The 13,200-nt window shown below is 56.9% G+C and overlaps 1 protein-coding gene across 1 annotated transcript; it reads left to right on the forward strand.

Annotated features, from left to right (window-relative positions):
- The first annotated feature begins 6,256 nt into the window (after positions 1–6,256).
- On the forward strand, positions 6,257–7,141 carry LOC130477801 (basic salivary proline-rich protein 2-like). The gene has a single exon (XM_056849876.1). The coding sequence runs from the start codon at positions 6,257–6,259 to the stop codon at positions 7,139–7,141; it is 885 nt and encodes a 294-aa protein (XP_056705854.1).
- The last annotated feature ends 6,059 nt before the right edge of the window (positions 7,142–13,200 follow it).

Below are 13,200 nucleotides of genomic sequence, written 5' to 3' on the forward strand. Positions count from 1 at the left end.
GAGCTGAGTTTCATCCTTTTAACCAAAGAAAATATGATCTCGGTTGGCCTTTGATGGAGGCCCTTCTCCCGCCAAGGAGGCCCCTTTCGGACTCTGCGCCAGGCGAAGGAGCTGCCCGGCTCTCTCCAAACCCTCCTGTGCCCCCGTGTGCCGGGCCTGATTAGGTTGCAGAGGGACCGCCCTGCTGGAGCACAAGAGGGTTGGGCCACCAGGACCCCCTGCGCTAGTCTCGTCAACTGAACCCCACAAAACTTGTTCTATGGCATCCAGCCAAAGGTCTATCGAGTCTGGTATCCCGGTTCCACCCAGATGCTCACAGCCCACCGCTACAGCCTGGTTCCAGTTTCTGCTAATCAATATCAACCCTGACAATCAATGGGTGGCGGGGGGGGGGGGGATAAATGCCGCAGCCAGATTGCCCTCACATCCAGCTTCTGTTAATCAAAGGTATATTGCCTTTGAATGTGGAGGATCCATTCAGCCTCAGGTTGTTCCCTGGCTGGATCCGACAGCGTAGATGTCACATGAACACAGGCAGCTGCCTTCCCAACTGATTCAGACACACACACACACCCTCGGTCCGTCAAAGTCAGCATGGTTTACTCTGACTGGCTGTGGCTCTCCAGGGTCTCAGGCAGACATAAGAACATAAGAAAGGCCCAGCTGGATCAGACCCAGGCCCATCAAGTCCAGCAGTCTGTTCACACAGGGGCCGACCGGGTGCCTCCAGGAAACCCCCAAGCAAGACGACTGCAGCAGCACCGTCCTGCCTGTAATAGGCCTGCTCCTCTGATCCTGGAGAGAACAGGTGTGCATCATGACTAGTAGCCATTTTGACTAGTAGCCACGAATAACCCCTCTCCTCCGTGAACATGCCCACTCCCCTCTTCAAGCCTTCCAAGTTGGCAGTCATCATCACATCCTGGGGCAGACGAGAGTCTTTTACATTTGGTTCTCGTAGGTTATCCAGGCTGTGTAACCATGGTCTTGGTATTTTTACACAGCCCAGATAACCTACGAGAACCAATGAACTCTGACCGTGAAAGCCTTCGACAGTATCTTTTACATTTGTTTGTTTGCTTGATTCCATTTGTACCCCTCCCTCCCTCGGCCAGGCTGGGCTCAGGGTGGCTTCCAATCATATTTACAGTACAATTACAATATAAACATCAACTTAAAACATTGAATTTAAAACCACTATTTCCAATTCAACCTAATGAGACGGCACCCTATCTACGTTTCATAAAATAAAGAGAAGAACTCAGTGGTGAGGGTGGTCCGAGATGGATCTGGAGACCAGTGGTGACTCGGAAACTCCAGCATCCCCCAGAGGGTAGAGACAGGGGAAATAAAACCAGCAAGAGGAAGGAGATAAAGGAAGAAAGGAGGGAGGGAGGGGAGGAGAAGGGAGGGAGGGAGGGAGGGGGAGGCCAGCCGATTTATTTCACCATCCTTGTCCTCAACCAGATGCCTGGTGGAACATCTCTGTCTTACAAGCCCTCTGGAACTGGGTTGAGCCCCGCAGGGCACGGGTCTCACTCGACAGAGCTTTCCACCCGGCTAGCCCAGAGCCAAAAAGGCCCCGGCCCTGGTCAAGGACAGCCGGGTGGTTTTGGGGCCAGGGACCACCAAGAAGTTATTTCCTGCAGAGCCGTAGCACTCTTTGGGGGTTGTACCAGGAGAGGCGGTCCTGGAGATAAGATGGTCCCAGACCGTGTATGTAGGGCTTTAAAGGTAAGTACAAAAATCGTGAACTTGATCCGGTACTCAATCCGGAGCAAGTGCAGCTGGTGGCGCACAGGTTGCCGATGTGCTCTCCATGGGTCCCCGTAAGGACCCACGTTGCCGCATTCTGGACAAGTTGCAGTTTCCGGAGCAGTATCAAGGGTGGCCCTACATAGAGCGAGTTACAGTAGTCCGGTCTAGAGGTGACTGTTGCGTGGATCACTGTGGCAAGATCATAGAATCATAGAGTTGGAAGGGACCACCAGGGTCATCTAGTCCAACCCCCTGCACAATGCAGGAAATTCCAAACTACCTCCCCCCCACCCAATTGCGGGGGGTCATTGCGGGAGATCCCCTACTGCCTGGTCCTTTTAACTGGAGTTGCTGGGAGCTGAACCTGGGACCTTCTGCAGGCCAAGCACTGAACCACAGATCCTCTCTCTCCTGTTCCCCCCCGCCCCAAGCCTGAAAACCTCAAGGGGGAGAGGGAAGCTCTCTCCGGCCCTAGGAAATCTCACACCCGGGCAGCAGCAGCTGCTCCACCAACACACAGGGTGCTGGGTTGCCAACATCCAGGTGCGACCTGGATTTCTCCAGCGACGGTGACTGATTTCCAGACCAGAAAGATCAGCTCCCCTGGAGGGGATGGCAGCTTCGGCAGGGGGTGCAGGTGGTATGGCAGCGCCTCCCCTCCCCAAACCCCACCCTCCCCAGGTGGCACCCCACAATCTCCAGGAATTTCCCAAGCCAGAGGTGGCAACCCTGGTGTGTGCATCGGCCCGGTTTGTGTGACAGAGAGCAACACAGAGAGAAAGTGTTCTGGGGGGGGAATCGTCTCTTGGGGCCTTGCATAGCGCGCACAACCGTCTCCCTTCTTGTGCTACAAATGGACCAGAGTTCTTGAATGCTCAGTCTTTGGCAGGGCACCGTTTGGGGCTAGCCAGGCTGGCTGCCCCTCTTGCCAGCACCCACACACACACACACACAATGGCCCCTTCTGCACAGAGCTGCTCCTCTGCCTGCCCACCTGGAGCTGTTTCTTTTTGCCTGGCTGGGAACGGCTTCCCTGCCCTGCGCCCACAGGCCCTGCCAGCTTCTCACACACCTGACAAGCCCGCATGCCAGAGGGGTGAGGATGACCCGGCACACATCCAGACACCGACTGAGCACTGCCGAAACATTTCCAAACCAGCCAGCTGTTCAAACGGAGCTCACCTGGCAGAACAGGCCTGGCTTGTGTTCCTGGGGGGGGGGGGAGAGCAACCGCCCAGTGTGGGCAACTCTCACCCAGTTCCAGGAAGCCCCCAGGGCACTCGGTGAGCCAAGCTGGCATCAGAACGGGGCCTGCTTTCCCAGGAACCCCCACCCCACCCCCAATGGCAGGCCAAAAAAGCCAGGGTTGCCACTGGAGCCAGCTGGCTGCATCTGACCTGCGGCAAGGAGGGCAGGATCTCCAACCGCCCCCCCCCCCAGCCTGGCTCTCAGGCCAGCCCTGCTCAGACCACGGCTTCTTTGTCTTTTCTAGCTCTACCCACACCTCTCTCCCCCCCCTCACCTTGAGAACATCCCTGAATGGAGCGGAGGGGGGGGGCTTCCAGGCCAATGCGGCAGCTCCCCATGAAAAAGCGGGGGGGGGGCTGGGATTCATTGGCTTCCTTCACCTTCTCCCTCCAGGAGAGTTCATGGCTGTGTGTGTGTGGGGGGGCTTTGCCAACACACCCGCCCCAGCCAGGATGCAAGAGAATCCCCCTCATCTCCCTGGTGGGGGGCCTTCAGTCGAGTCAATATTGACAGAGCCCCCCCCCCTTCCAGAGCTGGGCTGGGCTTCCTCGGCAAATGGGGCAAGAGTCTCCAGGGACCTTCTCAAGGCGGGGGGGGGGGGCTGCAGAGAGCAAACAGGAGAGGGGGGGCATGTAACACTTCAACTAGCAGGGCGGCCCAGGAGTTTATTCTGCACGAAGGAAAATTGGCCCTTTTTGCTCTCTTGCCTTCAAATCCCTCCCTGCTATTGGAACTTTTTTTTAAGGACTTGGTGGAATGTGCAAATTCCAGAGACGGGGGGGGGGCAGGGGGGGGAAGAGTGTGTCATTCACAACTTTCTTCCTTGGCTGCACCTGCAATCTGTGTGTTTAATACACCTGGATAATTTGAGGGGAGGCTGCCATGTCTGGAGGAAAAGTGCCCCTCAGAAGCAGGCAAGGCAAGGCCAGGACACGTTGTCCACAGTTGCCCAGAGGGAGGAACACGGCGTGCGCAGCCTGCCTGGGCTGTCAGCGCTGGGAAACCAAACGGCGGCAGTTGAGGCCCGTTTCTCTCTGCCCAGTCTTCCCTGGAAGGCCTTTCCTGCTGCTGAGCCGGTCTGTCGCTGAGCAGGAGGGCTCAGATCCGATGCCAGAGATCAGCCAGCCACACACACACACACACACACACACACACCCCGCACGCCCAGAGCCGGGGCAGCCGCAACGCCCATCAACACTCAAAGAACATGACTGAGTGTCGTAATCTTCGCAGAACACACAAACCGCTTCCCTTCTCTTAAAAAAGAAGCCATTCCTAACTCGTTCTTTGCCTACATGAATGTGGGCAAAGAACAAGTGGTGTAGTGGTTACGAGCAGTGGTTTGAAGCAGCGGACACCGATCTGGTGACCCGGGTTCGATTCCCCACTCTTCCACATGAGCGGCGGAGGCTAATCTGGTGAACCAGGTTGGTTTCCCTGCTCCTACACATGAAGCCGGCTGGGTGACCTTGGGCTAGTCGCAGCTCTCTTAGAGCTCTCTCAGCCCCACCTACCTCACAGGGTGTCTATTGTGAGGAGGGGAAGGGAAGGGGACTGTAAGCTGGTTTGAGTCTTCATTAAGTGGTAGAGAAAGTCGGCATATAAAAACCAACTCTTCTAACAGCAGTGACACATGAACACACATGAAGCTGCCTGATACTGAATCAGACCCCCCTTGGTCCATCAACGTCAGTATTGTCTACTCAGACCGGCAGTGTCTCTCCAGGGTCTCAGGCAGAGGAGGTCTTTCACATCACCTACTTGCCCACTCCCTTTAACTGGAGATGCCGGGGATTGAACCTGGGGACTTCTGCATGTCAAGCAGATGCTCTACCACTGAGCCACGGCCCTTCCCCAGAAAGGTCGCTCCAGATTCCAAAGGGGACATCCCGCTTTCCCAAAGAACAGCCAAATAACAGGGCCAAAAAGGATGTCTGTTGATGAATCCAGCCCTGGGCCAGAGCCTGAAATCGCTCTGAGCCCCTCCACTGGACAGGTGGGAATTTTGGCCCCCCTCAGAGCGGGCACTGGGATTGTGCCCTTGGCCTGCCCCTCTCCCCTGCCTGCCCCACCAAGGCTCAGTCCCAGGAGCTGCATGTCCAGCCGGCCAAGCACAGCCCCCCCCCCTCCCAGCTCCATTCCTGGGGCAGCAACTTCCGTCCTCCAAAGCCCTTCCAGTCTAGCTGCAGAGTGGCTTGAACAATACTGGCCCGGCCCGGTTCCAACAGAGCTCCTTTGAGCGCTGCCGATGGCCCCATCTCTCCCTCCATGCAGAGCAGAGCGCGAAGGAAAGGGCTACAGACAAAGGAAGTCTTCTGTATTCTCCGCTCACTGTGGTGTGCCCGTGCCCATCGGGAAAAGGGCACCTCCTGCCCCATGCCAGGCTGTGATAGGGCAACCAACTCTGTCTTGGGAAATTCCTGGAGATCTGGGGGGCAGAGCTCGGGCGGAGGCATTTGGGGGGGGAGGGGGGGGAGGGAGCTCAGCAGGCAGGTGAAGCCGGAGAGCCCGCCTCCCAAAGCTGCCCTTGCCTCCCCTCCCGGGGAATGGATCTCGGCAGGCTGGAGATTGGGTGTCATTCTGGGAGATCTCCAGGCCCTGGAGGAATCCCCCCCCCTGGCTGGGGGCCCCTCCGAAAGAGGGTGTTTCTGGACTCCCCAGCACCAAAACGCCCCTTCCCAAGGGAGCCGAGCGCAGGGGGTCGCCGGTGGGGACGGCTGGAGGGGGGAGAGCTTGAAAGGCGCCCAGGCCTCCCTTTCGCCCGCTTGTCCTTTCGGGCTCCGCCGGACGGTTGTGGAGGGTGGGGGGGCCGCCCATCGCTCACCCCGAAGAAGCGTGAGAAGCCCCTGCGGGCCTCGCTGTGGGCTGCCCCCATCCCAGCTGGGCGGCCTGGAAGGGCCTCCCGAAGGGGGGGCGGTGGGCCGGAGGCCACTGGGGAGGGCTTGGGTGGCCCCCCCTGGAGGGACCCCTGTTGGTCCAGCAGTTGGCGGGCGGTGGGAGAGGGGGCCTCTGCCTGGCCCGCCCGCTGGGTCTCCCGGGATGTTTCTCCGAGGGGGGAAGTGGGGGGCAAATCTTGTCACTCAAGCAGTGGAAGGCCCATGCGTGGGGGTGGGGGTGGGGGGCTCTGGGCTTCCCCGCAGGGAGGGCTTCTGGCTTCTCCACCTGGCCGAGGAGGAAGCTGCCAGGGCGGCCCGCCTCACCCCGGGGAGGGGCTCCGTTCCCAGGCAGGCTGCGCCACCCCCCACCCCCCATGACTCGGAACTGGAGGCTGAGGAGCCCCCCCAGCCCCCAAGGGCTCCTCCACCCCCCCATGCCCCCCAGGCTGCACAAGCCCCCGCGGCCGGCCTGGAGAGCCGGTCGGAAGGACGGCGAGGCGGGGCGGGGCGGCGGGACTCCGCAGGTGGGACTCGAGCTGTGCCCCCCCGCCCCGGGCCCCTGCCTCCGGCCCACGCCGGTCCCGCTGGGCACAAGCCTGCCAGAGCCCGTGGGGGCGGTGGCCGGGGCCGCCCCCCTTGGGCTGGCTGTCCGGCTCCGGCCGCCGCCCTCTGGCCCGGCCACGCGGTCCAAACGGGCGAGGGGGCGAGAGGGGGCGAGGGGGGGCAGCCCGCCGGCCAGTCCTGCGCCCACCGACCCACCGCTGCCGGGGCAGGACTGGCGGCGGGCATCCTTTGCTCCGGGGGGTGGGGGCACCAAATGCCCCGGGCCGGGCCGGCCTCCTCCTTCTGGGCGCCCAGCCGGCAGGAAACGGCGGCCGGGCCGGAGCGCCGGCGACCCCCCCCCCTCCGCGACCCCCGACGCCCCGCGCCCGGCCTCCGCGGCGGGGAGAGCCGTCGGCGGTGCAAGAGCGCTCTCTGTCGGCCAGAGGAGGAACGGCGCCCCCGGGACCCGGCGCGCCACACGCCTCCGCGCGGCCGGCTGGCTCGGGGTCAGCGGCCGGACCCGGCCGGCCCAGCGGAGCCCCCCCCCCGCCCCCCCGGCAGGCCTGGCCCCAGCCCGGCTCCCCTTGGAGGTGCGGTCTTCTCCGGGCAGGCTCCCCTGGAGGAGGCTGCAGCAACGAGGGCTCTGGCCCCCTGCGGACTCCAGCAAGGCGCTGGGGGGCGGAGAAGAGAGCGAGAGCATAAGCCAGCACGGATGACTACACGGACACACAGGTCAGGACAGTGTGCAAAAGCCATTGTGCAAATGCAGTATATACAATCAATAAAGAGATCACAAAATTCAAAACGCAGGCATAGTCAAGCAGTGGGTCACAAAAATCAGAAGCGTCTCAGAGTGGAATCAAGAATACAATTCTCAGGCTCTGCATGCCATAGATGACTGGAGATCTCCTGGTATTACAACTCATCTCCAGCTGAGAGAGATCAGTTCCCCTGGAGAAAATGGCTGCTTCGGAGCCGGGGCTGTGAGCCATTATGCCCCATTGAGGCCCTCCCCTCCCCAGCCCCACCCTCCCCAGATTTCACCCCCCCTCCCCCAAGCTCCAGGAATTTCCCAGCCAGGAGCCGGGCCACACTAGCGGGAGGTGTGGCTTGTTTCACCCCCTCCCTCTGACTCCGCAGCCCTCATGAGTCAGGTGGCACCCAGAGGTCCCTGCACCCCCCCCCGTGGGCCCTGGCACCCCTGCCCCCCTTGCCAGGGTTCCCGGGATACTGGCTGCTTCCCTGGAATTGCATCGTTGAGCAGCCTCTGCAGGGCCTGAGAGGGGCAAGCCAGCCAGCCAGTCCCTCCTGCCACTGAAAAGCCTGCCATGGCCCTTGAGCACAGCACAGACGCTCCAGTCATCCTTGGCTCTTGTCACAAAACTCCACTGGATTGGAAGCGCCTCGGGGCAGAGACCCAGCCGCTCTCCTAGGTTGATGTTCCCCAGGGTCTGGGACCAGTGAGAGCCAAGTGACCAGTGACCCCGCAACAAGGACTGTGTCCAGCCAAGGACATCTGACAGGAGCGTGCCGTGGTGCTCTCTGAGATCTGCTTCCGCCCAGAGAGACGAAGGCTCGGCACCTTCGGCTGGGACTGCCAGCAGGAGACCCTTTCAAGAGCTAGCACGGTGTAGTGGTCGAGAGCGGTGGTTTCTCCTGCAAGTTCAGGCTCCGACTGGCAGCACTCGAGGGACGCTGCTCGACTCAAGGGACCCAAGGGAATCGCAAGCAGCTGCGTCTCATCTCTCATTGCAGTCATCACACGTTAGCCTGGTGTGCCAGCTGTCGCAGTGGGGATTAGAAAATGTGGCAGTCTGGTCACGGTGTTTGTTTTCATCCCTGATGGCAGCCTCCTGAGATGCGACCCAAGACGTTGGGTAGACTTTTAGTGGGCACGCCCCTTGTTCTCAGCATGCATCAGGTAGAGCCTCTCTACTCAGGGAAGCCCTTTGCACACACGCTCCATCCCGAAAGGTCAGGAGAAGGTGAAGGAGCAGACCTGGCCAAAAAAGGCTGCAGTCAAAAAGCAGGCCTGGAACCCGGGAGCAATTTGTTCTATTTGTTTAAAGAATATGCATCTGTCACCAAGCCCTTACCTGGAGGCAAGTTTGAAAGTCTACGTAAGAAGATGACTCTTGTGGACTTTGCACACTAGACCTTGAGAAAGGGGTGTTGGAAGGGCTGCAACGTCTAGCGTGCAAAGGAACTGAGAAGACTACCCAGCAGGGGGCGGGCAAATGGTCAGCTAGTTAGGGCCGTGAGGTTAGACACCTTTCCACCCCTCTTTCCACACCTCTTGTCTGTCCTTAGACTGATACTCTTAGGGTACAATTTCCTTCTCCTCCTCGGAAGTCCTTCTGCCCTCCCTCTCCCTCCTTAGCTAGTTAGGCAGCTGCAGGCTTTGGTCTCTCAGCTTTCCTATCCTAAAATGTAGTTCCCTCAATAAAGGCTACTTCATCTTTAATCAGTGAGTCTGACCCTTCTCTGCATACTTAGCATACTTCTGCCAACAGGTTCTGTCATATGACCATAGAACACCATCACTGGAATTTTTTAAAAGATCTTATAAAAAGCTTGACCAATCATATTTGGATTAGGGTGGCGTTCTGCCTTAGATCCCTTTTTAATCACCCCCACTGTGATCCCGATCGGAATCAGAGGGAACAGCAACCAGGAAGGCCTTGGGGGGGAGGGGGGTTCTGCCAGGCAAAGCTCAAGCCCTGCTGCACAGGGGGGCCTGCACGGGGGGGGGGGGAGCTGTTGTGCCTTGGGTGAAAAGCTTCCCCCTCCACAGATTTATCCAAGCAAAAGTTAACATTTTACACCTAAATCTTTATATATTTATCTAGAATGAGTCCGTGCTGCCTCTCCAGAGAACCTGCTTGAGGTAGTGTACAAAATAAAACACCATAATTAACATCATCATATCTCTAATGCTGAACCTGGACCTCAAGGTGCGGATGGAATAACCCACACACTGGGGCCAAGTTCAGACCAGCAGGAGCCTGAGTCAACACCAGTCAAAATCCAATTTTTTTTTTTAAAAAATAGTTTTTCTTTTTTGTTTTGAGAATCCAAGGACCAATTATTAATACTTTCAAAATGCTTGCTTATTTGCAGAAAAAGATTTGCAGAAAAATCGGACATCTAAAAACAAAAACTTAGATCTTATCGCACTGTGTCATGAGATCTTGGCTGCCGTTTTGAGAGTTGCTCAGCAACCCTATAAACAATCAAAACCAGCCGGAGCAGCTGGAAATCACTGTTGCTGGATGGGACAGGTGAGGAGGAAAGGAAGGGGGTGGCTGTGGGAGCAGGGGAGTCACTGCCGGGGGAGCCAGGCAAAACCAGGTGGCTGTGTTGCGGGCAGGTGAGTGAGCAAGCAGGCGAACATTCGGCAACCACCAGAGAAGCAGCCAGGAAGGACGGAGGAGGTGGTGGGAGGGGCAAAAGAGGTGCCCCCAGCAGGTGAGCCCCAGAGAAAGTGGAGAAAGAGGGAGGCAAAAAAACCCCAAAGAAAGAGGAGGGGTGAAGAAGGAAACGGAAGGGCCAGTGGAGGGAGCGGGAGAAATGGATAAAGCAGGGTGTGTGTGCGAAAGGGGCAGGGAGAGGGTTGATCAGCACAGGGCCCTCCTGTGAGTCTCATGGGTCCTCCCAGTTACATCTAATTGTGAACCGAGGCACAGAGCGTGGATTCTTAACTCCACAGATTGGGATAATGAACAGATCAGACGAAGCTTTCTGCAATCCTGAGGAAAGCGCCAGATTTGCAGAAAAATCAGACCTCTAAAAACAAAACATTGGCCTGTAGCTTTAAGAAATGAATGTCCTCCGAGGTCTCAGCAGTCATTTAGAGGTATAACCACAACAGTACTGCAAGCCTTCAAGCCCTGGATTCTGTTGACAAAAGGTAGGGGGAGGGGCAGGGCTCTTTCCAGGCCTGTTTTTGCCTCCCCGTCACCCCTGCTTCCCTCCCACTTGTCTTGAATGGAAGACTCATCAGTGCCGGGCCTGGCAGCAATCCCCGGGCAGCTCTCTACCTGTGCAACTCCCCCAGGCCCAGTGGCAACTACCTGGCAACTTGCTGCTATGTGACCACAGTCACCGCATAACCCATCAGGGTGACCTGTTACCAGGCAATTTGCACAACTCATCCAGATCCAGCGGTGGGTACTGACGACTCGATGCCCTGCAACTCGCCTGGGCCCAGCAGCCGCCGCCACCACTACACAACTTGTGTGACTTGACAACCATACAGTTCACCAGAGCAACTTGCTACCGCGTGACTTTCACAACTGGGCTGAACTTTTCCCAAGGAGAAGCTGCCAGGGGAGGGGAGAGGAAAGCTGAGAGCCACCACGGCGTAGTGGTTAGGCTCGGCTCTGGGAGACCCAGGTCTGAATTTCCACTCTGCCACGGAAGCTTGCTGGGTGACCCTGGGCCGGTCACACATTCTCAGCCTGACCTATTTCACAGGGATGTTGTGTAGACAAAAGGGAGGAGAGACAAATAATAAAAGTTGCTTTGGGTCCCCGTTGGGGGGAAATGTGGGGTAGAAATGAACTGAGCACATAATAAAGCTGAAGGCTGGGAGGGGGCAGAAAAAAGCCAAGTAGGTTGGTGGGTGGGAAGTAGAGAAGGAAGCAGGGAAAGGGGAGAGGGTGGGGCTGCCAGGAAGAGAGAAAAAAGAAAATAGTGTGGGGAGAAGGTACATGGGGCAATGAGGTGCCCCCTCAAAGCCCTTGTGGGTTCCCTGCTTGTAAAAACATAAAACTGTAGAAGTTAACAATCAAGACCTAGTGTTCAAAACCCAGCCAGAGCCTAAAAACAGCATAAAACATAGAGCCACTAGAACGGGTTTCATAAAAAGCACACTAAAAAAATGTTAAAAGATCAATCTTTTAATTAAAAGTCTGGGTTTTAAAAAAAGAACTATTTTGGCGGAGTGCCTGAAAGACAGTTGGGTAGGCTCCAGGTGAAGAGCTTTCCGCCGGTGAGGGGCCATCACTGAAAAAGGCCTGTTGGCCATCTCTGGTCACCTCCCACCTCACCTTGACAGGCGGGGTGCAGACAGGAGGGCGAGGAGAATTGCCACGGGCAGGCTGGAGAGTCTGGGAGGAGCCAGTCCTTTGGGCAACCCCCCCTCCCCCAACCATTTGGGCAGCACTTCACATTGTGCCTGGGAACAGACGGGCCGCCTGCCCGGGTCTTTCAGCACAGGGGTGGTGATGCTAGCAACATAAATACCACCATTACTAACGAGTAATAACATTTTGAAAGTAACAAACGCTTGATATTTCAGCATAAAAATGGGTTTCACTGAAAAGGACGTGTGTTAAGTGCGTTTCTGGTGTACACCGAGAGTTGGCTCCAGCGTCCTTCCCTGCCAGAGCCTGGCCTGGAGCATCTGGAAGGCAGCAACAGGGCTGGAAATGTCCCGGGCCAGCGTCCAGCAAAGCGGCTGCCCTTTGCAATGTCCCTTCCGGCCTGCCTGGGGCTGGCAGAGGAACCGCTTGCTGCAGCCCCCACCCTTCAGCAGCCCTCCTGGGGACGGCAGCTCTGCTCCCCTGCTCAGACGTTGGCACCGGCCTCTTCTGGAGCCCTTCCGGGCTGAGGCAGTTTGGTTTCCAAATAAGGTTTCTCCAGCCTATTATTCACCCCTTGAAATGTACACCTCTGGCTGAGCCTTCAGGCAGCTGAAGGGCGACCAGAAGGAAAACATTCTCCTTTGGAACTTCAGCGGAAGGACAATTTACACCTCAAATGCACCCTGCTGCCCTGGTGTGAACTTGACAGCAAATATGCGCTCCATCCGCACGAGCCTCAGAAACTCTTAAAAAGCAGAGGTTAGTCAACAGTTGCCAAAGCCAGAATCCTGCAGTTTTATTGCTGGAATCTGGACCTGGAGGCCTGTTTCCTGGGCCATATGGTTCTCACATTACTTCACAGTCTTCACAGAAGCCTGTCTGCCTGGTCTTATGTACAGCATGTGCCCCACATGTGCAAGAGGGAAGATGTGGCACTGGGGCTCCAGTGCGCATGGGAGGAAATCCAAATTCATGCCCTGCCGGTCTCACACGTCCATGTGGAGATGTGCTTAAGTCAGAATCAGTTTTGCCATCTCTTTTGGAGAAGGCTCATGATCAACGCTGTTGGCTTTTTTGGTGGCAGTTTAGCAGTTTTCTTTCCAAACTCAGTGTGGGGTTTTGATCCACATCCATCAAATGTACAGTAAAGTGGAACGCTTTGGAAAGGGGCTGGGTTGTCTGCATTTTAATTCCCCTCGTTAAGATCAATGGCTGTTTTTATGCATTTGCACAGAGAGGGATGGGGAAATATCTCGTCTATCGATTCCCAGGCATTGGAGAGATGAAGAATAGGGCGAAATGTCCTCGCAGAGTTCTTTGTGGGTCTTGTGAGAGTTGCCAGCCAAGGAAATGTAGATGCATAGAGAGGTTGTGATTATGCTAACGAGGCACTAAATTAGTGCATTATACGCCCCATTAAGCATGACTGTGCCAAACCTGAAAGTACTAATAAATTTTGCTTCTAGGATCAGGAATAATTAAATGATGGATTCTCTGCCATTACTTAGCCTGGAAATTAAAGCTTGACAGCTGCTTGTCTACTCCCATTTACTTAAATGGCAGCCTTCCATCTGACAAGCGGGACCAAGAATGGGGGTGGGGAGGAGGGACGACTGCGGCTGGTTCTCCAGGAGGGCCTTTCCCACAGAGCCCCTTGCCAGGGTTCAAAGGGCCACCAGAACTGCAGC

Source organism: Euleptes europaea, chromosome 5, assembly GCF_029931775.1.
Source record: "Euleptes europaea isolate rEulEur1 chromosome 5, rEulEur1.hap1, whole genome shotgun sequence".
NCBI lineage: Eukaryota > Metazoa > Chordata > Lepidosauria > Squamata > Sphaerodactylidae > Euleptes > Euleptes europaea.

Excerpts from the sequence above, each read along its gene's own strand:
- LOC130477801 (XM_056849876.1), top strand. The coding sequence starts at position 6,257 with ATGACTCGGAACTGGAGGCTGAGGAGCCCCCCCAGCCCCCAAGGGCTC.